At 48.9% G+C, this 26,921-nt stretch overlaps 1 protein-coding gene across 1 annotated transcript in view; it reads right to left on the bottom strand.

Moving 5' to 3' along the window:
* LOC132335971 (receptor-type tyrosine-protein phosphatase T) overlaps positions 1-26,921 on the bottom strand; it is a 166,882-nt gene that overhangs the window by 112,392 nt on the left and 27,569 nt on the right. The window contains exons 4-5 of the mRNA XM_059863006.1: positions 8,036-8,237; positions 3,929-4,031 (exon numbers count right to left, since the gene is read on the bottom strand). Coding sequence (XP_059718989.1) covers positions 3,929-4,031; positions 8,036-8,237 — 305 coding nt within the window. The remainder of the gene's footprint in view (positions 1-3,928; positions 4,032-8,035; positions 8,238-26,921) is intronic.

The following is a 26,921-nucleotide window of genomic DNA, read 5'->3' as shown; positions in this document are numbered from 1 at the left end:
ACATTGGAGGTTTTCAGGAAAGAGTTGAGGAGTGAAGATTGAGAACACTTGCATTCTTCCTTCCTCTTGTGAATGTATTATAGATGAATGTCAGCCTCCAGCAAATCAATCACAGCACCATTCACATGGTTTAGATTGATATAGGAACACCTAAAAGTTATTTTTAAAGGGCAATGTGGAGTCAAACTCTGCGGGTTATACCACGAAGAAATAAAGGCAAAAATGAAATGCCTGTGCCACAAGGGAGAATATTTCTGCTTGCTGAGGCTTCACCTTTCTTTTGGCAATAGGACAAAATAGATCAAAGAATATCTAAGTTTATATTAATGCTATTATGTTGCATGAAAGAGTCCTCTTTGTTACCTGTAGATCATTAACAACACCGAGTTCATGATCATTGCTTTTATAAACAGCCACATTTCAGTTATTTATCATGAGCACTGGGGAACATCAGAAGTGTCTTAATGCTGAAAGTGACTTTGGATTTGGTGTAGCTCCATTTCAGATGAAGGAAAATACAATTAATCTTATTTTAAATATCCTTCTGTATTATTCTGAAGATGTTCTTGCAGCCCATGCTCCATCTCTGTGCTACAGCAAAATGAAATAACTCAAGACCAAGTACAGACATTGCCTTACAGTCACATCCCTACATGTTCTCCAACTCACCATCCCCTGAACAGAAGAGGAAATATTAGAACAATTACTGTATAGTAATTGTTTTTCATCTTCCCAATTTGGAAGGACCTTAAGAAAAACTGGAGAACTGCAGAGCAGAAACTGTCAGGCTGATGAGATAAGGGGCTGACCTATTCCTGCCCAGGAAGGTGTGAGGGAAATCCACTTCAGACTCCTCTCAGGAGCAGTTCAGCCCCATCTGAGGCAGGCTGGGAGATGAAGGACCCAGGAAAGCCTGGTCACATCCACCAGGAGAAGGCTTCCCACCAGGATTTCCACTGGGCAGGATCCTCTGCACCATCTCCCTCAGCCCTTTGTCTCAGACTGGGCTTGCCTCAATGCCTTCAGCAGCTGGGCACAGCTGGCCTCTCTCCAAGAGGGGATTCATGAGGGAAACAAACCCCACACAACCAAAAGGTAGAACACCTAACCAGACAATGGCAAAGAGTACTTGATCTCAGCTGAATGAATAAAACACACTGAGGATGAAAACCCCACCTCATCCTGGTGTATTGTGGGTGCCAAAAGCAGCTCACAATAAGTTACTTGTGGTATTCTTTTGATCTCCCTCTGAGGGAATGGGACCCACTTCTGGAAATGGTATTTTGAGAGAATTTCACAAATGGGGAAGCGTGCAGAACAGACTGAAAGAAAAGGGAAGAGGCTAGGAAAATTGAAGCTTGAAATAACTGGATTTATTAAAGTTAGCCTAAGAACAGCCTGGATGGTTCTACAGGGGAAGAATTCTGAGCTTGTCAGAGTTAATAAAAAGCTAAAATTCTCCCCAAGACTCCCTCCCCCTCACTCCTCCTGCCCTTCTGCTTTTCATATACACATCTGTAAGTCAATGAAATGGACTCATTATAGGAAATAATTTTATCACTTAGATGTGGCATGTAAATATTGCACTTTCTGCAAGCAGGTGTAATAGGCTACGATGCAATTAAAGAAATCAGAGTGAAAATTTATAAAAAATCTCTACCAATTTTATATACAGATGCATTTGCTGGAAAAGGCATTATTCACTGAATGCAGTTAAAGTGCAGTAAATCGACTTTGAGAAAAATCACAAGACTTTTCAATAAAAAGACAAAATAGCAACACTGCTTAGACAGCAGGTGGTAAAACGAGATACAGGAATGTTCCCCCATATAAAGAAATAAAACAAAACAAAGCTGTGTGATTTTACTGCTCTTTTCCAGCAGAAAAAAAACATCCCTAAAGGACTCAGAAAATAGGCTCCTAAATTTGCTCATATGGAGTACCAGAGATGGAAAGGCAAACTTTGAAATACATTACTCAGAAAAACCAGAGAAGGGATGGTGCTTAGTCTTAAAGAACAGGTTATTTTAAAATTTATTTTGAGCTTGTCAATGCAATCTGGGACCAAGCCACAACACAGCTGGGGGACCACCAGCTGATACAGGATATTTAATTAAATCCAGTAGTTTGCATCTGGAGCAATTTGCTCCTGAATGCTTAGTGGGCATCCTTCAGAAACATTAAGAACCTGTCAGTGGGATACAGAAACCCTAAATGAAAGAAACCCATTATGAAAGGGGGAACTGTGATGCTTTTAAAATAACACCCATGGGAAAAACTTCTCTTGTGAAAACCAGAGGTAAAAGCTTGAAGATCTCACAGGGAGGTAATGAATACCTGCTGGACCTGCTGGACCCCTCTGCAAGGCAGGGGGTTTTTATAAGTGATTCCAATTGCTGCTGTCAGCAGAGGAGCCTGGCAGGATGAGTGGCAGCAACAGGTAAGGCAGTGTGGGCTCAGAAGGGATATTTTTCATCTGTGCTGGTGCCTTGCACCAAACACAACTTTACTGGGATGGGAGAGAGTGATGAGCTCAGAACTCAAGTCAGGGAGTGACCCACAGGGGAGTGTCCCACATCAGCACGTCACCGTTGAGAGCAGGACCCAGCTCAGACCAGCAGCAAGGTTCCCTGCAAGGTGCCCACTCCATGCCATGGGTGCCTGGGCAGCTCCCTGCCCCTAAATGACCAGGGAAGGGATGGCACCCCTGCACCTGGCACTGGTGAGGTCACACCTGGAGTCCTGTGTCCAGTTCTGGGCTCCTCAGTGCAAGAAAGACCTTGAGGGGCTGGAGTGTGTCCAGAGAAGGGAATGGAGCTGGGGAAGGGGCTGGAGACTGTCATGTGAGGAGCAGCTGGAGTTGTTTAACCTGGAGAAGAGGAGGCTCAGGGGGAACCTTCTCATTCTCCATAACTCCTGACAGGAGAACCTTCTCATTCTCCACAACTCCTGACAGGAGAACCTTCTCATTCTCCACAACTCCTGACAGGAGAACCTTCTCATTCTCCACAACTCCTGACAGGAGAACCTTCTCATTCTCCACAACTCCTGACAGAAGGGTGCTGCCAGGGGGGAGGCAGGCTCTGCTCCCACAAGGGACAGGACAAGAAGAAATGGCCTCAAGCTGTGCCAGGAGAGGTTCAGGTTGGACATCAGGAGGAATTTCTTCACAGAAAGGGTGGTCAGGCATTGGAAGGGGCTGCCCACAGAGGTGGTGGAGTCGCCATCCCTGGAGGTGGTCAGGAAATTGAGTGCAGGTGGCACTCAGTGCTCTGGGATGGTTGATAAGGTGGTGAGTGGTAAAAGGTTGGACTTCATGGTCTTGGAGGTCTTTTCCAACCTTAACAATTCTGTGATCTGTAAATCCTTTACTCTGCAGCAGGATCAGCTTGTCTGTGCTAGCAAAGCCTCACTAAATCAAAATTCCTTTTCTGTGGACTTCACTGCACAGCCAGCCCAACAGCACAGCTGGATTACAACTGTGAGAAGTGTGTTTAGCCCAGAAACTGAGCAAATACCTCCACAAGCATTAAAGACAAGGCAGGCACTCCTAGAACAGTTACCAGCAGGCCTTGTTCATCATGTAAGAGGGGCAGGATGGAGACCTGGAGCCTCCTCCAGCCTCATGTGGGGATGTTCAGTCTCCAGCTCCACATCCTGCTGCGCTCCAGCACTGCAAAGGCATCTGAAGTGATGCTGAGAGGGTAATAACCCCGACAGTGCCTGCAGCAATCCCTCCTGGAGGCTAACAGCAGGAGGCAAGGAGGCTGAAGCATTCATGACAGGAGAGTGTGAAAGGCAGAATCAACAGCTGAGCTGGCCTTTTAGTCAGGCCTGTGTTCAGCAGCTCCATTATCAGAGAGGAGTTAGGGAAGCCTGGGGAGGAAGGAGAGGAGGGAAGTGTGAAGAGAGAAGACAGAACACCCACCTGACAGGAGCTCCCCGGGACTGAGCAGGCTTCAGCATGACGGTGATGGTGGTGTCAGTCTCATTGAGGGGAGAGTCCGTGTCGTACTCGGGCATGGATGGAGCTGCAGCAGAACAGAGAACACCTCCATCAGGCACCAGCCACTGCCCTTGGCAGGGATGGCAATTGAATGTTACATATAAAATGTTATATTAATATTTGTCAAATGAAAAATCAAAATACTTCCCGGTGTTATGACCAGAACAATCAAAACTGCTTCAATATTTGTTAGAGCTGGAATGAGGGATGTGGGACTCCAGGGGCTCTCCAAAATGCAGTTTTTTGTATCCAAGAGTTGCAGCAGTCCAAGGCTGTGGGTGACAGAGCTGTGCCCACAGCTGTCAGCTCCAGCTGCAGGCAGGCCTGGAGACCCTTTGGTTTTGGTCACAATGCATTATATGCTTTTCTTTGCTGAGCATCTTAATACAGTAGAACCAACCTATACCTTATCTATTACCTATAGCCTATCATAACTACTATAATCACCATATTCATGTTACTGTTGTCCAATCACTACAAGTCAGTACATTACAGTTTAAGCTAGAAGTTGTTTTTCAGTTTTCTTGCAGTGGAAAATTCTGAGACTTTTTTTGTACTTGAAACATTTGCTGACTTGTTTCCCTGTGCTCTCTTCCTGCTTGGTAAAAACATCTTCTTGTTTGGGGTGGGTTTATCCTTTGCTCTAACTCATAAAAACCCCTTCTAACTAACACACCCTTTGCCTCCTTGGTTTTCCAGTAAAACTGGCTCAGCAATTCTTCTCTATTAAAACTTGCTTCCATCTCTATTCCTTCATCAGACTCTACATTTAAAAATTGTTCTGCTAAGCATACATATCTGTGAGACTTTGTTGAACTTTCATCCTTCCCAACAAATATTTGTACCCTTTTTCCATTCCAATTAAACAGGAATAGGACAATCCTCAAGCTGGCTCAGAAAATCCCCTCTTGAATTTTTAAGACTTAGTAAGGCCTTAAGTATGGCCTTGAGGTGAGGAAAGGAAACTGCATAGACACTATAAAGAAACACCAACTATTAGGATGAGTGAATCAGTGGCAGAGCTAAAAGTACCCCTGAATCCTGAATCTTTTTCCCTGCTCTGGTCAGTGGATTTGCCCTCTCACATCTTAGAAGATTTTAATGCATAGACTTAAGCTGTGGATTAGCTGGAGGGTGTGCTAGGTAACACAAAAGATGAAAAGAGAGGAGCACCAATTAGCCAGGTTATTTTTTCACCCAAACCCAGGATATTTTACCCTGGTACTTAAGTGCTGCTGACTCACCAGGCAGCTGCAGAGATCCCAGTGCCACCCTGGGGCAGTGCCCAGCCATGGTATCCCATCCCTGACATGTTCCCCCCAGCAATACAGAAACCCACTGAATAAAAACCCACTCAGCCAAACTCTAGTTTCTCCTTCTGCTTTGTCATCTTCTCTTAGGACCATCCCATGAAAGGAAGACAGCTTTCCTTAGGAAATGTGTTTCACTTATTGCTTCTTCCTTCCCCAGGAGCAGGCATCTGGGACAAGTTTTACTACTGAAGACCTGAAGAGACCATGAGGTCAGAGCAGCACCAAACTTCTTCCAAAGATGCAGGTTTTGCTGAAATAACTTTAAAGTATAAAGCAAACAGAAGAATTCACACAAGTTCATCTGTAGCTCACAAGGGCAAGCTGCATTGTGGGGGATCCCATATTTAATCCCCTCATAGTGATTTCCACTGTAATCCTGTTTACAATCAGGATTTTTATCTAAATGCCTGAAAACTGTCAAGAATGGGGGCTGCTATTATCAGCTCAGCTGCTGGCTTCCCTGTCAATAAGCTGGGGATGCTTTCAGAGTGAATGTCAACTGCTTAAGAAGGATTTCTCTGGAATAAGGTGCTCTCCATCAAGGGGAAGCATGACTCCCTGAAAGGAGACACATCCCCAGGGGTCTTCCACACCAGAGGTCACGGGAGATCACAGAATGGTTTGGTTGGAAGGGATCTTAAAGATCATCCAGTGCCACCCCTGCCATGGCAGGGACACCTCCCACTGTCCCAGGGTGCTCCCAGCCCTCTCCAGCCTGGCCTTGGGCACTGCCAGGGATCCAGGGGCAGCCCCAGCTGCTCTGGGCACCCTGTGCCAGGGCCTGCCCACCCTCCCAGGGAGGGATTTCTTCCTAACATCCAACCTGCCCTCTGTCAGGTTTACACCATTCCCTTGTCCTGTCACTCCAGGTCCTTGTCCAAAGCCTCTCTCCAGCTCTCCTGGAGCCCCTTTGGGTACTACTGCAGAAAGCTGCAATGAGGTCCCCCCAGAGCCTCCTCCCCTCCAGGGGAGCACCCCCAGCTCTCCCAGCCTGGCTCAGAGCAGAGGGGCTCCAGCCCTTGCAGCATCTCCGTGGCCTCCTCTGGACTTGATCCAACAGCTCCATGTCCTTGCTGTGCTGAGCAGCCCAGAGCTGGATGCAGAGCTCCAGGTGAGGTCTCCTGAGGGTGGAGGAAAGCAGGAAAATCCCCTCCCTTGACCTGCTGGCCTGGGTGGCACAGCAGGGATTGCTGAGCCCCTGCTCTGGCCAGAGGGACAGTGCTACAGCACAGCCTAGTGCACCCATAGAAACAAATACACACACTGCTACAGCACAGGTGGCTTTCCATGTGAAAACAGAAATAAAGTACAGCCTCACAAGGACATTCCTGTCAGAGCAAAAATCCTAATTCTCCCTAACAACCTCAAGGCTGCCTCTTAAAGCAAATGTAACAGAAACTTTCAAATTATTTGGAAAATGTATCAGAAACTTGACCATGCAATGAGACAATCTAATGTCAGAGACTACCCTGATGCTTGCATGGAGTTTGTACCCACCTGTTGAGAGCCAGATATTTGGGAGATGGGGGGTAAAAAAGTCAATAAACCAAGCTCAGTATGCATATAGTTGGCACTCATGCAGGCTGCTAACACAATTTGAGCACTCATGGGATGATAAAATCCAAAGAAACTGAAACAGAGGAGAAAAGGGCCCCAAACCATTGCTGTGGTTTTTTATTTCTCTGTTCTGAAGGGAATGGAGAGCATGCTGGGCTGTCCCTTCACAGCAGGGCTGCAGAACCCCCAAGAGCCCATGGAGCTGTTTGGACACTTTAATGGCTTTTACTTCAAGTGGTTCAGGGCTTGAGTGCTAAATGGGAAGGGTTCAAACCCCAGGCAGAGGGAGGAGAAGTGCTTTGCTTCCTTAAAATTTACCCTGTCACTTACTGCTCACAACTTGCTATTATTAACTGATTTTTGAAATAGGGCAGTGGAAAATCTATACTGTAGTGCAATCTTTTCTACAATAACCAGCCATAATTTCAAGCATTACCAGTGTCCTGAATGTTCCAGATGTGTGTTTTGGCTTTACTGAAAAAAAACTGTTAAAATAGTCCAAAAAATGACAGCTTTTCTCTCTGTTAGAAAACCTATTTTAAAAACCTATTTTAGTACTATCAACTAAATCTTAAAATCCACATATATCTGCCCAGTATCACCACTAAAGTCCTTTTTTTTTATAACTGCTTTGTTTCCCCCTTTTTTTCCACATCTTCTTTTTGCCATTGACTCCTTATTTTAGTGCCTTTCATATTCCTATGTGCCTCAAGCCCTCTCTCTGCTCTTTCCCATTAAAAAACCCAAGGAAAAACAGCTTTCCTCCCTTCTTTTTAGTCTCTTTGCACTATTAATTCCATTACTTCATTACATCCATTTTGGTACATCCTGAAAATAAAAACCACATTACAGGAGGAGTTTCCCCAGCCAGGCAGATAATGCTAACAATAATTACTCTAAGGGTAGTTATTTGTGGAACTAATGATGGTTCTCATTTGAAATGCTCCACAGATATCCAGGGATACTCAGGACACCCACAAATTAACCCCTGTAATTGTGACCCAAATAAACAAAGGTCAGTGGCTGTTTCAGAACTCTTCCCTATGAAACTTGGAGAGACATTAAGCTGAGCATATCTATAAATTTTATGCATCAGCTTTGAGTCTAAAGCACAAAGCCCTACATTTTATTTTTCTTTCCTTCTTCTCCAAGGCAGTACCTGAAATCTTGGTTGCAATCCTGGTGGTGATGGGTGGCCCAAAGCCCTTGACTGTGCTGGCTTTGATGGTGAAGGAGTAGGTGGTGCCTGGGTACAGTCCCACAAAGAGGTGATGGGTTTCGTTCCGCAGCTTGAAGACTTTCCCTCTCTGGCTGGACAGGTCAGCACTGGGATCCAGAGACCCAACGGCCTTGTATGTGATCTGCAAGGGAAGAACAAGGACAGGAGGGGGTCAGGGGCCTTCTGCACCTGGCCTCTCCCTGCTCCGTCACCTCTCGAGGCTGAACTGCAAACACAAGGAATTATTTCAGGGTTGTTTCCACATCTCCCACCAGCTGTTTTGTGTTTGGGTGCTGTCAAACCAACGTGACAATTTTTCCAAAGCTTTACTCATGAAAAAACTAATTTCCTCTCTCAGTTAAAGCCTCAGCATGAGCTGACTTACCACAAAAGATGTAAGGAGTTGCTTTATGCTCCCAAGTGTCCCTATAGGACACGAAATAACACAACATGGACACACAGCTCTCTCAAGGTAAAAAGAGAATTTTTATTCTCTGACTCCAACATTTATAGACTTCCAAAAGTGACAGTGGATTGGAGGGTGACAGTGCCACCTCTCCAATGGCACTGGACAAACCAACAGTCCATCAAATTTCTCCTCCTCTGTAAAAGAATGCAAAACAATCAGTTATTTACAGAAAGTGTGTGAGAAAGTTCGTTACCAGAATGCAAACATCAGAAGGCTTAGAAAATCTTAAAAAATCAGGGCAACATCCGAGCTCAGAACTTCTGCCATCAAACCAGAGCACACAGCATGGCCAGCAGATTTTCACATGACAATCACCCGTGCAGACCCCACAGCTCATGAAAACCCTCAGTGCAAATGTGGATACGGTTCCTTTGGCAAATCATCTCCTCAAAAGGCAGCTGAAAACAATGGAAGCCTTTTTGTGACAACAAAAGCTTTGGAGGTGTTTTCCTGCGCTACAGAGAAGATGCTGAAGTGAATTAATATGTTTAAATGAAATAAAGATCCCCACATGTTTAGACAAAAAGTCCTTCTCTCTGTGGAAACCAGCTTCTGCTGTCCTTTCCCTGCCCTCATTCAGAGCCTCAGAGTGCAGATTTACACAGGGTGCAGGGTCTGGTTTACACCTGGTTGAAGCCAGGAGGGCTCCAGACCTGGAGGATGTCCTGAGCACACCTGGAGCTGGGGCCAGCACACCTTGAAACCTGCCTGAGCTCAGCATGCTCACCCATGGCAACCCTCCTGATGTACAGACACTTCAAGGGAAACTCATGACTTATTTACCAGCCAATTCCTTGCCTGAGCTCCAAATTCAATCCCAAGGCAGCTCAATTTCAACAGAGCTGTCAATATAATGTACCGTGCTCTGCTGCTCTCCTAACCTTTTTTGATATTATGGGATCCTCACTTATTTGTAATGAAACACTATGAATAAATCAATGTATGTTAATACATGAGCTCTTCAATTTTTTATTAAGGTCTCCACCAGAATCTAATTCCCAGTCTTTCTGAAAGAGCCTTTGAAAATCTTTAAGTCACTTGCTTTATGACAGGAGGAAAATGTTGCATTTTGAGGAAAAAATAAATATCCAGTGTTTAAAAAGGGAGGCTTTAATAATAACAGGATAAATAAGAGACCAAGAGTGATGTTACTGACACTAGAGAAGGGTGAGAGCCTGTGAATCCTGTTATTTGGACAGGGAAGAACATTTAGACAGAGCTGACATCCAAGATAAGGCAGTGTAACAGACAAAGGGCATGAATTACACCAGCAACAAGTACAGAAGCAGAACTCTTGAAGGAATTATAATTAGACAGCTTGCAGGTGATTTCATTGAGAACCAGCTAATTTTTCCAGGAATTACAATCTGGGTTTAAATTTTTACTACATGCCAGACACCTGAGAAAGAGAGACCTCGGAGCATAATGGCTCTTAAAACAAACAAAAAATTAAAAATATGAGGAAAATCTCTCCACCCACTGCTTTTCCCTCAGGGAGTCAAGAACCAGCATGGCATGGGACAGTATTCTGAGAGCTCTTATTGCATCAAGGCACTTCAGGGCAAGGGAATTTGTAAGAAGACCACTGGAATTAAATTGAGAAACAAATACTTAAATCAAGAAACACGACCCTGTCCATGCCATAGCTAAACTCCAGAAAGAAAAATGCATTTAATTTAAAGTTATGTAGGAAGGAGCCAATGCAATCTTGTATGCTCTGTTGGCACATCAAGAGCTAGAGAAATAGAAATTCTATAAAACTGCAAAGGGGGATCAGCAAAATAGGAATTAGGGGAGAAGAAAGAGAACTTCCTACACCTGGGGCACTGAACAGCACATTCACAGGATGCCCAGGTCAGGCAGTGGCCTAGGCAAAATCAGTGGTATTTATTTTCAAGCACATTATACTGAAGGCTATAAATACAGTGAAAGATGCACTTGTCCTTGATCTCCATCCATATAAATAAATGTATTTTGCTACCTTCAGCAGTTCTAAAATCATTATAGAAACAGTTATTTTTCCTTATTAAAAAAAAATAATAATTCAAAAACCCCTATCCCCTTAAGGGAAAAACAGCTACAAAAGCTTTCAAAAAGCAAGCAAGAAAAAAAATCCTAAAGAAAAAAGCAACTCACTGATTTAAAACAAACAAACAAACAAACCCAGTCGTTCTTTTTCTGTTGACTGTAGCAGAGAATGAGTACAAGGGACCTTCAAACAACCTGGGTCAACTGACAAGTAGCAGAGAAGGAGGAAAGCACTTGAGACAATGTCCCCAGTTTGATATTGTAGTGTGGGTCAATTTTCAGAGTAGCTGCTCACTCAAATCAGACTTCAGGATTTCCCAGGGCTCCTTTCAGGATACATAAACTCCAGCAGAGAGATCTCTGGCACAGCCAAGTGTGAGTTTACCTTTTCTACAACAATCTCTCCCAGCAGACACAGACCTTGTTAAACCAGGTGGTGTGGGGACATTCAGAGCCACCCTTGTCCCCAAAACTGAATATTTGACTTTAACACATTAATAGTACCTGGATGCAGCACAGAGAATAGAAACATAAACAAAGTTTGTGTTTCACTAAAAACACAGTGCAAAGCTGTGCACGTGTCCAGGGTCACCCAGTCCAGCAGCAGAAATATTTAGGGGTGGATAAGTGCAAATGGTGCAGAAACAGCAACCAATTCTTGCTCTCATCAGGGCTGAGCTCTTCTCTGCTTCCCTCCAGGAGGGTTCTGAGTGACTGGAGTGGGCAGGAAAGGGGACACAGACAGTGCCAGGAGAGCCCTGGGCTAAAGGGGACACACAGACAGTGCCAGGAGAGCCCTGGGCTAAAGGGCACACAGACACTGCCAGGAGTGGGCAGGAAAGGGCACACAGACAGTGCCAGGAGAGCCCCTGGGCTAAAGGGCACACAGTGCCAGGAGAGCCCCTGGGCTAAAGGGCACACACAGACACTGCCAGGAGAGCCCCTGGGCTAAAGGGGACACACAGACACTGCCAGGAGTGGGCAGGAAAGGGGACACAGACAGTGCCAGGAGAGCCCTGGGCTAAAGGGGACACACAGACACTGCCAGGAGAGCCCTGGGCTAAAGGGGACACAGACACTGCCAGGAGAGCCCTGGGCTAAAGGGGACACACAGACACTGCCAGGAGAGCCCCTGGGCTAAAGGGGACACACAGACACTGCCAGGAGAGCCCCTGGGCTAAAGGGAACACACAGACAGTGCCAGGAGAGCCCCTGGGCTAAAGGGAACACATAGACAGTGCCAGGAGAGCCCCTGGGCTAAAGGGCACACAGACAGTGCCAGGAGAGCCCCTGGGCTAAAGGGGACACACAGACAGTGCCAGGAGAGCCCCTGGGCTAAAGGGCACACAGACAGTGCCAGGAGAGCCCCTGGGCTAAAGGGGACACAGACACTGCCAGGAGAGCCCTGGGCTAAAGGGGACACACAGACAGTGCCAAGAGAGCCCTGGGCTAAAGGGGACACACAGCTCCTGCCAGGAGAGCCCCTGGGCTAAAGGGGACACACAGACACTGCCAGGAGAGCTCCTGGGCTAAAGGGGACACAGACAGTGCCAGGAGAGCCCCTGGGCTAAAGGGGACACACAGACAGTGCCAGGAGAGCCCTGGGCTAAAGGGGACACAGACAGTGCCAGGAGAGCCCCTGGGCTAAAGGGCACACAGACACTGCCAGGAGAGCCCTGGGCTAAAGGGGACACAGACAGTGCCAGGAGAGCCCTGGGCTAAAGGGGACACAGACAGTGCCAGGAGAGCCATGGGCTAAAGGGGACACAGACACTGCCAGGAGAGCCCTGGGCTAAAGGGGACACAGACACTGCCAGGAGAGCCCTGGGCTAAAGGGCACACACAGCTCCTGCCAGGAGAGCTCTGGGCTAAAGGGGACACAGACAGTGCCAGGAGAGCCCTGGGCTAAAGGGGACACAGACAGTGCCAGGAGAGCTCCTGGGCTAAAGGGGACACACAGACAGTGCCAGGAGAGCCCTGAGCTAAAGGGGACACACAGACACTGCCAGGAGAGCCCTGGGCTAAAGGGGACACACAGACACTGCCAGGAGAGCCCTGGGCTAAAGGGGACACACAGACACTGCCAGGAGAGCCCCTGGGCTAAAGGGGACACACAGACAGTGCCAGGAGAGCCCCTGGGCTAAAGGGGACACACAGACACTGCCAGGAGAGCTCCTGGGCTAAAGGGGACACAGACACTGCCAGGAGAGCCCTGGGCTAAAGAGGACACAGACAGTGCCAGGAGAGCCCCTGGGCTAAAGGGGACACACAGACAGTGCCAGGAGAGCCCCTGGGCTAAAGGGGACACAGACACTGCCAGGAGTGGGCAGGAAAGGAGACACAGACACTGCCAGGAGAGCCCCTGGGCTAAAGGGGACACACAGACAGTGCCAGGAGAGCCCTGGGCTAAAGGGGACACACAGACACTGCCAGGAGAGCTCCTGGGCTAAAGGGGACACAGACACTGCTAGGAGAGCCCTGGGCTAAAGGGCACACAGCTCCTGCCAGGAGAGCCCTGGGCTAAAGGGGACACACAGACAGTGCCAGGAGAGCCCTGAGCTAAAGGGGACACACAGACACTGCCAGGAGAGCCCTGGGCTAAAGGGGACACACAGACACTGCCAGGAGAGCCCTGGGCTAAAGGGCACACACAGACACTGCCAGGAGAGCCCCTGGGCTAAAGGAGACACAGACAGTGCCAGGAGAGCCCCTGGGCTAAAGGGGACACAGACACTGCCAGGAGAGCCCTGGGCTAAAGGGGACACAGACACTGCCAGCAGTGGGCAGGAAAGGGGACACAGACAGTGCCAGGAGAGCCCCTGGGCTAAAGGGGACACACAGACACTGCCAGGAGAGCTCCTGGGCTAAAGGGGACACACAGACAGTGCCAGGAGAGCCCTGGGCTAAAGGGGACACAGACACTGCCAGGAGTGGGCAGGAAAGGGGACACAGACAGTGCCAGGAGAGCCCCTGGGCTAAAGGGGACACAGACACTGCCAGGAGAGCCCCTGGGCTAAAGGGGACACAGACACTGCCAGGAGAGCCCCTGGGCTAAAGGGGACACAGACAGTGCCAGGAGAGCCCTGGGCTAAAGGGGACACAGACAGTGCCAGGAGAGCTCCTGGGCTAAAGGGGACACACAGACAGTGCCAGGAGAGCCCTGAGCTAAAGGGGACACACAGACACTGCCAGGAGAGCCCTGGGCTAAAGGGGACACACAGACACTGCCAGGAGAGCCCTGGGCTAAAGGGGACACACAGACACTGCCAGGAGAGCCCCTGGGCTAAAGGGCACACACAGACACTGCCAGGAGAGCTCCTGGGCTAAAGGGGACACACAGACATTGCCAGGAGAGCCCCTGGGCTAAAGGGGACACACAGACACTGCCAGGAGAGCCCTGGGCTAAAGGGGACACAGACACTGCCAGCAGTGGGCAGGAAAGGGGACACAGACACTGCCAGGAGAGCTCCTGGGCTAAAGGGGACACACAGACAGTGCCAGGAGAGCTCCTGGGCTAAAGGGGACACACAGACACTGCCAGGAGAGCCCTGGGCTAAAGGGAACACACAGACAGTGCCAGGAGAGCCCCTGGGCTAAAGGGAACACAGACACTGCCAGGAGAGCCCCTGGGCTAAAGGGGACACACAGACACTGCCAGGAGAGCCCTGGGCTAAAGGGGACACACAGCTCCTGCCAGGAGAGCTCCTGGGCTAAAGGGGACACAGACAGTGCCAGGAGAGCCCCTGGGCTAAAGGGGACACACAGACAGTGCCAGGAGAGCCCCTGGGCTAAAGGGGACACACAGACAGTGCCAGGAGAGCCCCTGGGCTAAAGGGGACACAGTCCTGCCAGGAGAGCCCCTGGGCTAAAGGGGACACACAGACACTGCCAGGAGAGCCCCTGGGCTAAAGGGGACACACAGACACTGCCAGGAGAGCCCCTGGGCTAAAGGGAACACACAGACACTGCCAGGAGAGCCCTGGGCTAAAGGGGACACAGACAGTGCCAGGAGAGCCCTGGGCTAAAGGGGACACACAGACACTGCCAGGAGAGCCCTGGGCTAAAGGGGACACAGACACTGCCAGGAGTGGGCAGGAAAGGAGACACAGACACTGCCAGGAGAGCCCCTGGGCTAAAGGGGACACACAGACAGTGCCAGGAGAGCCCTGGGCTAAAGGGGACACACAGACACTGCCAGGAGAGCTCCTGGGCTAAAGGGGACACAGACACTGCCAGGAGAGCTCCTGGGCTAAAGGGGACACAGACACTGCTAGGAGAGCCCTGGGCTAAAGGGCACACAGCTCCTGCCAGGAGAGCCCTGGGCTAAAGGGGACACACAGACAGTGCCAGGAGAGCCCTGAGCTAAAGGGGACACACAGACACTGCCAGGAGAGCCCTGGGCTAAAGGGGACACACAGACACTGCCAGGAGAGCCCTGGGCTAAAGGGCACACACAGACACTGCCAGGAGAGCCCCTGGGCTAAAGGAGACACAGACAGTGCCAGGAGAGCCCCTGGGCTAAAGGGGACACAGACACTGCCAGGAGAGCCCTGGGCTAAAGGGGACACAGACACTGCCAGCAGTGGGCAGGAAAGGGGACACAGACAGTGCCAGGAGAGCCCCTGGGCTAAAGGGGACACACAGACACTGCCAGGAGAGCTCCTGGGCTAAAGGGGACACACAGACAGTGCCAGGAGAGCCCTGGGCTAAAGGGGACACAGACACTGCCAGGAGTGGGCAGGAAAGGGGACACAGACAGTGCCAGGAGAGCCCCTGGGCTAAAGGGGACACAGACACTGCCAGGAGAGCCCCTGGGCTAAAGGGGACACAGACACTGCCAGGAGAGCCCCTGGGCTAAAGGGGACACAGACAGTGCCAGGAGAGCCCTGGGCTAAAGGGGACACAGACAGTGCCAGGAGAGCTCCTGGGCTAAAGGGGACACACAGACAGTGCCAGGAGAGCCCTGAGCTAAAGGGGACACACAGACACTGCCAGGAGAGCCCTGGGCTAAAGGGGACACACAGACACTGCCAGGAGAGCCCTGGGCTAAAGGGGACACACAGACACTGCCAGGAGAGCCCCTGGGCTAAAGGGCACACACAGACACTGCCAGGAGAGCTCCTGGGCTAAAGGGGACACACAGACATTGCCAGGAGAGCCCCTGGGCTAAAGGGGACACACAGACACTGCCAGGAGAGCCCTGGGCTAAAGGGGACACAGACACTGCCAGCAGTGGGCAGGAAAGGGGACACAGACACTGCCAGGAGAGCTCCTGGGCTAAAGGGGACACACAGACAGTGCCAGGAGAGCTCCTGGGCTAAAGGGGACACACAGACACTGCCAGGAGAGCCCTGGGCTAAAGGGAACACACAGACAGTGCCAGGAGAGCCCCTGGGCTAAAGGGAACACAGACACTGCCAGGAGAGCCCCTGGGCTAAAGGGGACACACAGACACTGCCAGGAGAGCCCTGGGCTAAAGGGGACACACAGCTCCTGCCAGGAGAGCTCCTGGGCTAAAGGGGACACAGACAGTGCCAGGAGAGCCCCTGGGCTAAAGGGGACACACAGACAGTGCCAGGAGAGCCCCTGGGCTAAAGGGGACACACAGACAGTGCCAGGAGAGCCCCTGGGCTAAAGGGGACACAGTCCTGCCAGGAGAGCCCCTGGGCTAAAGGGGACACACAGACACTGCCAGGAGAGCCCCTGGGCTAAAGGGGACACACAGACACTGCCAGGAGAGCCCCTGGGCTAAAGGGAACACACAGACACTGCCAGGAGAGCCCTGGGCTAAAGGGGACACAGACAGTGCCAGGAGAGCCCTGGGCTAAAGGGGACACACAGACACTGCCAGGAGAGCCCTGGGCTAAAGGGGACACAGACAGTGCCAGGAGAGCCCTGGGCTAAAGGGGACACACAGACACTGCCAGGAGAGCCCCTGGGCTAAAGGGGACACACAGACAGTGCCAGGAGAGCCCCTGGGCTAAAGGGGACACACAGACACTGCCAGGAGAGCTCCTGGGCTAAAGGGGACACAGACACTGCTAGGAGAGCCCTGGACTAAAGGGCACACAGACACTGCCAGGAGAGCTCCTGGGCTAAAGGGGACACAGACACTGCCAGGAGTGGGCAGGAAAGGGCACACAGACACTGCCAGGAGAGCTCCTGGGCTAAAGGGGACACAGACACTGCCAGGAGAGCTCCTGGGCTAAAGGGGACACACAGACAGTGCCAGGAGAGCCCTGGGCTAAAGGGGACACAGACAGTGCCAGGAGAGCCCTGGGCTAAAGGGCACACAGACACTGCCAGGAGAGCCCCTGGGCTAAAGAGGACACAGACAGTGCCAGGAGAGCCCCTGGGCTAAAGGGCACAAGTGCCAGGAGAGCCCCTGGGCTAAAGGGGACACAGACACTGCCAGGAGTGGGCAGGAAAGGAGACACAGACACTGCCAGGAGAGCCCCTGGGCTAAAGGGGACACACAGACAGTGCCAGGAGAGCCCTGGGCTAAAGGGGACACACAGACAGTGCCAGAAGAGCCCTGAGCTAAAGGGGACACACAGACACTGCCAGGAGAGCCCTGGGCTAAAGGGGACACACAGACACTGCCAGGAGAGCCCTGGGCTAAAGGGCACACACAGACACTGCCAGGAGAGCTCCTGGGCTAAAGGGGACACAGACACTGCTAGGAGAGCCCCTGGGCTAAAGGGGACACAGACACTGCCAGGAGAGCCCCTGGGCTAAAGGGGACACAGACACTGCCAGGAGAGCCCTGGGCTAAAGGGGACACACAGACAGTGCCAGGAGAGCCCTGGGCTAAAGGGGACACAGACACTGCCAGGAGTGGGCAGGAAAGGGGACACAGACATTGCCAGGAGAGTCCCTGGGCTAAAGGGGACACACAGACACTGCCAGGAGAGCCCTGGGCTAAAGGGGACACACAGACACTGCCAGGAGAGCCCCTGGGCTAAAGGGGACACACAGACACTGCCAGGAGAGCCCCTGGGCTAAAGGGGACACACAGACACTGCCAGCAGTGGGCAGGAAAGGGCACACAGACACTGCCAGGAGAGCCCTGGGCTAAAGGGGACACAGACACTGCCAGGAGAGCTCCTGGGCTAAAGGGCACACAGACACTGCCAGGAGAGCCCTGGGCTAAAGGGGACACACAGACACTGCCAGGAGAGCCCCTGGGCTAAAGGGGACACAGTCCTGCCAGGAGAGCCCCTGGGCTAAAGGGGACACACAGACACTGCCAGGAGAGCCCCTGGGCTAAAGGGGACACAGACAGTGCCAGGAGAGCCCCTGGGCTAAAGGGGACACACAGACACTGCCAGGAGAGCCCCTGGGCTAAAGGGAACACACAGACACTGCCAGGAGAGCCCTGGGCTAAAGGGGACACAGACAGTGCCAGGAGAACCCTGGGCTAAAGGGGACACACAGACAGTGCCAGGAGAGCCCCTGGGCTAAAGGGGACACAGACAGTGCCAGGAGAGCTCCTGGGCTAAAGGGGACACAGACACTGCCAGGAGAGCCCTGGACTAAAGGGGACACACAGACACTGCCAGGAGAGCCCTGGGCTAAAGGCACACAGCTCCTGCCAGCAGAGCCCCTGGCTGTGTGCCCTCCTCTGGGAGGACTCTCCTCACCACCACGAGGACCTGATGCTCTCCAGGCTGCCATTTTTAAAACCAGGGCTTCTACACTCCCCTACACAAACATTTGTGTGGCTGAGAAGCCTGTGGATTTCTGTAACTGCTGAGTGATGCTGCTGCTTAAGCAGCCAAACCCCAGGTGAAGCAGAGGAAGCAGCCCTGGAAACAGAGCTGTCCACTTGGAAAAGAAGGCAAACTCTTCCAGCTCAGAAAAAAAAACAAACAAATAACCAATCATTTTTCTCTTCCAGGCAAGCTACCTGCTGTTTTTTAGCTCTGAGTGCTGCCCTGAGTGTGGATCAACAGCTGAGAGCTCTGTCTCAGCCTCATTCCCCTCTGGAGCTGCAGGCACAGTGACAGCAGCTGCCACTCCAGCTGCAGCCACAGCTGGCCCTGCCAGCTGTGTGTCCTGGGGCTGGCCTGGCACACAACCCTGCTCTGCCACCCTCTTCCCAGTCAGCAGCAGCTCCAGGGGCTGGGCACTGGGATTGCCCACTGGGATAACCCACAAGTGCCACACTCCTGGGTTTGTGTGCACCCATGGGTGGGAGGATTTCTCCTACAAAAATCAATGTATCACTTCTCAGTTCTTTCCCATGTGTGCTCCACCAATTATAGCCAGGTAAAAGGAAGGCACCAAGGAGTTTCCAGTCTTCTCCACTGATTTAAACTCAATTTTCTGAAGCATGAGGAATTGCAGGGAATCAGAGGGTGAAAAATTTTTGAAAAACCATGGAAATTTCCGACTCTGGAGTAATTTATAAAAGCACAAAAACATGTCTGGAGAAGAAATATGGCACTTCTCTGGAACAAGAAGGATGCTAGAAAAAACACCTGTCTTGTGGTTTGTATGCTGAATATTTATCTTAATTTCTTGTTCCAAGTGTCAAAGCATTTCATCACAAAACAAACAGATTCTAATCTAAAAAATAAGATGACTCAATCGCTCAAAAGCAGCTGTTCTAAATTATTTTAAATAATCTATTTTAAAGACAAGCTGAGCTATACAATACTTCTGTATTCTAAAAAAAAAAAAAGCAGCATTATTATTTTAAAAGCTTAAAAGCACAGACAGAAAACCAACAGAAAAATACCCAAAAATATATTATTTTTATAAAATATAATCCTGATGTAGAAGAAATGAAAATACAAATATGAGGAAATTTCTCACAAGACTGAAACTCTGTGGTTTTTAACCACCTTCCTGATCTCCCTGCAGGCCAGGCACTGTCCTAAGTGGAAAGTTGTCTTTGCTCTGCAAACTGGAATGTCTGTCCAGGGTTCCCAAAGGGAATGGAGAGTTACACATCAGCTCCTGGGGAACTTGGTGGTCCCAAGGAAAATTTTAGTGGTCAGCGCTGCAATGGATCTAAACACAGCAAAATTGAGCAAAGAAATACACATTAAAAAATGCTAAATCTCCATGGAACCTCCTTCACTGAGTTAATTAAATGCTTCTCATACTGCAGCAATAAAAGCAGTAAATCTGAAAAACATCAAAAAGGCAAATGGTGAAGGAACTCAGAAGAACAAAGAACAGCAATTTTCCCACCAGCACAAGAGGGGCAGAGCCTGGGGCTCTCCCAGCTGGGCAGGAGGGATGGATTCAGGAGGTGCTCAGGTGCTGAAATCCCTGGTCAGCTGTGTGCAAAATTTGGTTACATGAGTCCAAATTCTTTGCAAAACATAAAACAGGCCAACAGTACACGTTTGAGTCTACTGGAAAGTATCAGAAAAGGCTTTATAGCTCAATGTCCAGGTGTTCAGTGATGCATAATTGCTGTGATAGATTGGAGAATAAAATAAGAGAAGATCAGCATAAAGGAGTAGGCTGGTGAACAAGTTCACTCCTGGTTGTTATTTAAGCAACCAATTCCAGTGCACTCTAGTCCCCATTAACCAGGGGCACCCCCTCTTATTCCATCTTTCTCTCTGTTTTTATCCACTTTAAAGCTCTGAATATTAACTCTTTTAAATCACTGAGCTGTGGTAACAACCCTGGAGATGTAGATGTAATATTGAGAGCACAAGCACAGCTCTTCTCTCCTTCCCAGAGCCCAATTTAACACAATTTTCTGAGGAGATGTGAACACTTTGCTAACTGTCATCATCTGTGACTGCAGAACTTCTCTTACAAGGACATAAAACTTTCATAAGGAAGAGAGAAATGATAGCAGAGGTATTAACTAAACTAGGAAGCACAAGTTTATTTACCACTGCAAGAGAGAAAACACATAATTTTACAAATAACCTGCCTGGATTTTTCAAAACTCCAGTGGTGAACAAGCAAGTGCACAAGTCTGGAGAATTTTACTCCTTCTTTGCATGGTGGAGGAAGAAAGTGCTTTGTCCTGTGCTTTCTAAATTAGAAATGCCAGCAAGAGTTGAAAATCAGAAGTTAAAAAAATCCCTATAGAAAAAAAAAGGGTATCTATTGTTAAGAATGTGGTAATTAAACAGGGAAATTAATTAAACAGGGAAACAGACCATCAAGAGATGTGATGAATTAACTCTGGGTTTAGCAGTTCCTTTGGAGGAACCTATAATGGCACGAGCACGAGGCCCTAAGCTTGACATAAGAACAAATGTGATAAAGATCTCATCACTCCACTGTAATGGCCTTTCTTGCCCCCCACTACTAAAATCCTCAGGGAACCCAGGATGGCTGTTCAGACTCTCTTTAATCCTCTTAAATAAATAAATTAACAAGGCAGAATATTCTGCTCAAATCAGGGCTGATAGATCCATTTAGCTTGCCCATACATTGGGTACATGTGAGTAAGATTTCACCCTGATGAATAACAGACTTGTCAGGATTTTGTGTGTTCATAACCTTAAAACTGAAGGCAGAACACTCCAATGTCTCAGGATTGAGAGCTTGCCTGTCAAGGGCAAAAAAAAAAAAAAAATATGTTCACATGTTTCTTCCCACAGCAATTGATCCTGGTATGCAGACCACTTCATCTTATGTCTATTGCCATACAGAATTAATCAGCCCCAGTGAGCAGAATTTTGCTCTCTACAGCCATATCCACCATTAAACATTAGGACTTCAAGTTTCCCCTCTGATTTTAGCAATTGCAGCCTGTTTCAATGCAAATGGTAAGTACTGCTGTTAAATCACACACTACTTTGTGGGTACATTATACAACCTTATATCTATTTTCCATTTTAGTGACAGCCTTCATAGCAGTTTGGGGAAGGCATTTGAAGCCTATAAATCCATTGCATTATTCCCCTACATTGCCACTGATGTTTGATGTGCCTGTCTCTATAAAACAGCCTGTTCTGCCTCTCCACACCCCTCCTGCAACCCTCCCAACTGGGGATTATTTGGAGCTGACAGCAAGCTGCACTAGCTCTCTCTATATATAAAATAAGTTTTTTCCTCCTCTTTTTCACTCAGCAATGCCTCAAGACTAAAACAATCTCTTGCTATGGACGAGAGAAGAGGCAGGACAAGGAAGATGACATGGCCACTCCATGCATGAGTGCCAAGGTCAGGAGCAGGGTCTGCAGGGACACCCTCACTGCTGTCTGTCCCTTTACTGAGCTAGAAGAAAAGGCAGATTTTCCTGACTTCTTGCTGCTTTTTGAACTCACTCCTGCCTTGTGAAGCAAGACCTGGCATCAAGGCCATTTTTATCCCTCAGCTCTTATCATACCGAGCAGCACACAGGGCACAAGGAGGTGGACTGCCCTGGGAATAAGGATCCCAGAGACTGTCACAGATGTCAGCTCCTCCAGCCCTGCTCAGCAAGCAGGAGGCAGCCTGTCCATCCAACCAGAAAATCCCACTGTCTGCAGTTCCTCCCACACCAGGGCTGGGCCCAGCTCCCCCTGCCCCATGGGACTGTGTCCTGCCACCAGGTCCCACCTGTCCCATTGCTGACTGCCCTGCTCAGCTGATGGAAAAGCTGGGACCAAACCACTGAAACAGCAAAGCTGCTGCCATCCCAGAAAAGTAAAGCTGCAAAACCAGCCCCAGCTCTAATTCCTTTCTTATTAAAGTGGAGCCTTCTGGAGAGGGACTTCTCACTAGGGCATGCAGTGATAGGACAGGGGAAATGATTTAGGTTTAATATTGAAAAGAAATCTTTCACTATAAGGGAGGAGAGGCACTGCACAGGTTGCCCAGGGAGTTTGTGGACACACCATCTCTGGATGTGCAGTAATCTAAAGCTGGACAGGGCTTGGAGCAACCTGGTCTAATGGAAGGTGTCCCTGCCCATGGCAGAGGGTAGAATGAGATGAGCTTTAAGGTGCCTTCCAACCCAAACCATTCTGGGGTTCTGTAATTCTCCTTTTGAGAACCACTTAGGTCCCAGTTGCGTAATCTTGTCTGGAGCTGGAGTCACTTCCATTTACCCAGATGACACCCAGGCAGGCTCAGCTGTGAACAAGCCTGACTTAGTGGTGTTTGAATCCTCCTTAGAGCAGCTTTAGGAATGCTCAGTGTTCAGCTGCCAGAGCCCAGCTCCAGTGCACTCCCACCCCACACAGAGCAGAGCCAGGCTGTGCTCCTGCCCAGCATCTGCAGCCACCAGGAACTTTCCCCTGTGCCTTGCCATGCCACAGGGCTGGCACAAGACTTCACAAACAGATGAGGAGGAATTTTGTCACAGGCAAAGTGTGATTTTCCAGGGCTGGAAGGCATTCTGCAGTTCATAAGAGTGCAGAGATAAGGGAGTCAGATATCAGCAGAGAGCTGGATGTGTTTCACAGGGTTCAGCTCTGCAGATGGAGGGGAGGGGAAACCAACTGCAAGGCTTCATGATTGAAAACACCTCAGGAAACAATAGGCTATTTAGTTTTAAATCTTGCCTTACATATTCCACTCCGTGCTCTAATAAAGCCTACAGGAAAACTTCATTTTTCCCCATATCCCAAAAATAAACACAAATCAACTGATGCATTCAAGTCTGACAGAAGTATCCTTGAACTCAAAGTTATACAAACATAACCATTCATTTCCCTAGCTGCTGCCTCAGGGAAGCAGTGTTCCTCCAGCCAGGTGTTAAGATGCCACGTGCAATGTGAGTTAACCACAAAAAGGACTTTTATCACAGTATGGCTTGGCTTGGAAACCACCTTAAACATCATCTTGTTCCAAATCCACTGCAATGGGCAGGGGCACCTTGAATTAGACCAGGTTTATATGCTGGAAGAAAACCAGCTGTAGCTCAGGGTGTCTGCTGGAAATAATTTATTTTGAATTCAGCATGTGCAGAGGGTGTACAAAGTGAGAATGTTCTAGAGAACATCTCACTCACCATCATTTTGAGCGCCACAGACCTTCCAGAAATTTCACAAGGCTTCTCCACAGTTCTTACCACATGTAATCTATTCTCATGTAGTCAGCACTGAGTTTCCAAACCACATCTTTCTGAACATGAGTTTGTACAGCTCATAAGATAGCCAACATCAAAAGCAGCTCCAGATTTCAATGGGAAGAGCAGCAAGGAGCAGCCATTCCCAACCACAGCCTTCCCTTCCTGACAAGATCCATAGGATGCTTTAAAAATTAAATATTTTTTACACGGATCATCCCAGCACCACCAGTGGCTCCTCCCCAGTCCCTGCTCACCAGGCTGAGTCACAAAGACATAACTGCCCCCTCCCCTGCAGTGACAGCTCTGAGCAGCAGGGCTCAAGCTGGGTAAGGACAATTAGCACTTCTGAATTCAAACCTGGCAAGCCAACCACCTTCCCCAGCCCGAAACTCATGGAGAATGAAAATCAGCTCTTTTGTCCCCCACAGCCCCTTGCTTGGGGTCACTCTCAGAACCACACTTGCCCAGTAAAACACCACTGCTTGGGCACCTGATGCAATAGAGCAGTGAATCACAGAATGATGAGGCTGGAAGAGACCTCTAAGATCATTGAGTCCAACCTGTGCCCTAACATCTCAACCAGACCATAGCACCAAGTGCCACGGCCAGTCTGTTTTTAAACACATCCAGAGATGGTGATTCACCATTTCCCAGGGAAGAGCATTCCAGTACTTCATTATTCTTACAGACTCTCAGAGAGTCACTGCCCACTGAACCCCAGAGCAAAAAGCAGGTACAGGTCTATGGGACGAGCCCAGGCTTTGGTTATCTTGCTTTTTCTGCAGAAATCCTCACTTTCAGGCATTAATCCTACACTTAAACTTGGCAAACCACAGTTTCAGCAGACGATTAAAGATCATTTGCTTTCCAAAGGTGAAATATAATTGTGGCTTTGTATCATTTTAAGTAGCTACAGAGATTCCACTCCAGTTTCCCAGCCACATGGAGACTGGCACAGTCCCCATCCCTGTTTACAGCACGACTGGTAGCACTTGCCACTTCCAGTTCTGAGGCTGGTATCAAGCAGAGTGTAAATCATAAACAGCCAGGGCCCAGAATGGGGGCTCTAAATTTGATTTCAAGTTCAAAGCTGAGAGTGTCAGAGTTGGAGAACTCAGATCTGTGTTTTGCATCAAAGCATGCTATTTTGTCTAGCTCACCTCCACCTTCACATTCCAGCACAAGCCTCACTTGGGTGTGAAAGATAAGGCATGAAGAACATAAGGAATCCCTTCTTTTCCACATACATTATCAGAGCTGCTTGTTTTCTTGAAGGGAGCAGGAGAGAAGCATGATCCCTCTAGGGAACCCCATAGGCTGTCAAATGTAAGCAATAGTAGAGACTCAATTCAAAGAATCACAAAATGGTTTGGGTTGGAAGGGACCTTGAAGTTAATCCAGTGCCACCCTTGCCATGGGCAGGGACACCTTCCACTATCCCAGGTTGCTCCAAGCCCTGTCCAGCCTGGCCTTGGGCACTGCCAGGGATCCAGGGGCAGCCACAGATTCTCTCAGTGACCAACTCCAGTGCTGCACCACCCTCTTAGTAAAGAATTTCTTCCTAGTATAATCTAAATCTCTGCCCTCTTTCAATTTAAAAGCATTTTCCCTTGTCCTGTCACTCTGTGCCTTCACAAAGCCTCTCTCTAACTCTCCCACAGCCCTTTAGGTAAAGGAAAGTGATCTAAGGCCTCCTCAGAGCCTTTTCTCCTCCAGGCTGAGCCCTGGAGGGGGCTTTAGGGTCCTTTCCATCCCAAACCATTCCAGGATTCTCTGAACATTCCTGCCTCTGTCACAGGCTGAAGGTGATTAACACAGGAGCAAAAGAAGCACAGAGTGGACAAGTCACAGCTTTAACCCCAAACCATGTGGGAAGCCTTACAAAAGTCTTAATATTCCTAAGACACAAGAACCAAGAGAAGCCTGGCTGCACACCTGGACACATCTGCAAGGGATGAAGGGCAGGAGGAGCACTCAGCACAGGAACACCAGCTGGAGGCACTAAGCCAGTATTCTGAGCCCAGCAAACCCCTCACACACACATTTAACCTCCTTTCCTGCCAAAGGGATCTGAAGTGCATCTCTACCTTCCCATCTCAAAAGCAGAGGATCAGTGAATCAAGCCCAGAGCTCCATTCTTATCCCAAGATCAACCTGGGATCACTCAAAAAAAATTAAAAATTCTTCTGCAATGAAAGAATCACAGAGCACTAAGGATGAAAACTCACTTGAAAATCAGTTCTGAAACCTATTAAAACAAAAATCAGCATAGAAAAGTAAATTTTTTGTCCTTTCTTTTTGGTTTCTATCTTAAAAATTTCAGACTTAGAGCAGAAATGAAAGCAACTCAAACCCCAAGCATCCATATAATAAGTAAGAGTGCTCATACTATGCCAATCACAAAATAATTTGCCCTACCTCACCATGCTCTTTGCACACTGAGTTTGCCATACCAGAGAAACAAAGCATCACAAGAGCAGGTACAACCAAGTTTTGACATTGTGTGTTAGAACAATGACTCTGACTGCACTTTTTACAGTTGCCTCTCAAGCTACACCATCACATTTTCCAAACTTTGGATTTTTTTTCACCAGAAAGAAAAAAACCACCCACTTGTATGGAGTTGGTGTGGGATGAAAATAGGCTGTGCAATTTTCCAACCCATTTAAATTAATATCTTCACCCTTCCTATCTAACATATTTGCCAAAAAATAGTTTGGCCAATTGCAAAGATTTTGAAAACTGCTGCAATTTCCATTCCTGCAAAACAGAATGGAAGCCAAAGCAGCTCCCCCATTAGTGCACACCTGTCATAAATAAGAGGGCAAGAAATTCCTCCTGAAGCCAATGTAAAAACCTTGTTTTAATGCCCTAAGTAATAGCAAATAAATCCACCTGAACTGCTTCAGCCAGCAGGAAAAAAAAAAAGCCAAGTTGCTTCTGCAACATTCTAGCAGAAAAATGGTCAGCTTTGAGCTAGATAACAGTGAAGAAAATAAATATTTATATGCAAAATATTCAGTTGGAATTTAGTGCTTAAGAAGCTGTCTTGTATTAGTATTTGTAGCAAGATGGAACACGTTTTCCTGAGCAGCTCTGCAAAGCTGGACAAGGTTGAAGTTCCCATGAATATTGCTCAGCCTGTGATGGAGCTGGGCTTTGCAGAGTTCTCTGCTGGCCCCATCTGGCTGTGCCAGTGGGATAAAAGGGGCAGGATCCAGGCCCAGCCATGGGGTGGACCTGGGGAAATGCATAAGGGGGGGGATAGACCTCCCCAAACCCATCTCAGAGCAGCACAGAAGCTGCTGAGCCTGAGGGGTAAAAAACCAACTGCCCCAATCCCAAAA

This window comes from Haemorhous mexicanus, chromosome 18 (assembly GCF_027477595.1).
Source record: "Haemorhous mexicanus isolate bHaeMex1 chromosome 18, bHaeMex1.pri, whole genome shotgun sequence".
Lineage (NCBI taxonomy): Eukaryota > Metazoa > Chordata > Aves > Passeriformes > Fringillidae > Haemorhous > Haemorhous mexicanus.
This window is presented reverse-complemented; position numbering and strand designations above follow the sequence as displayed.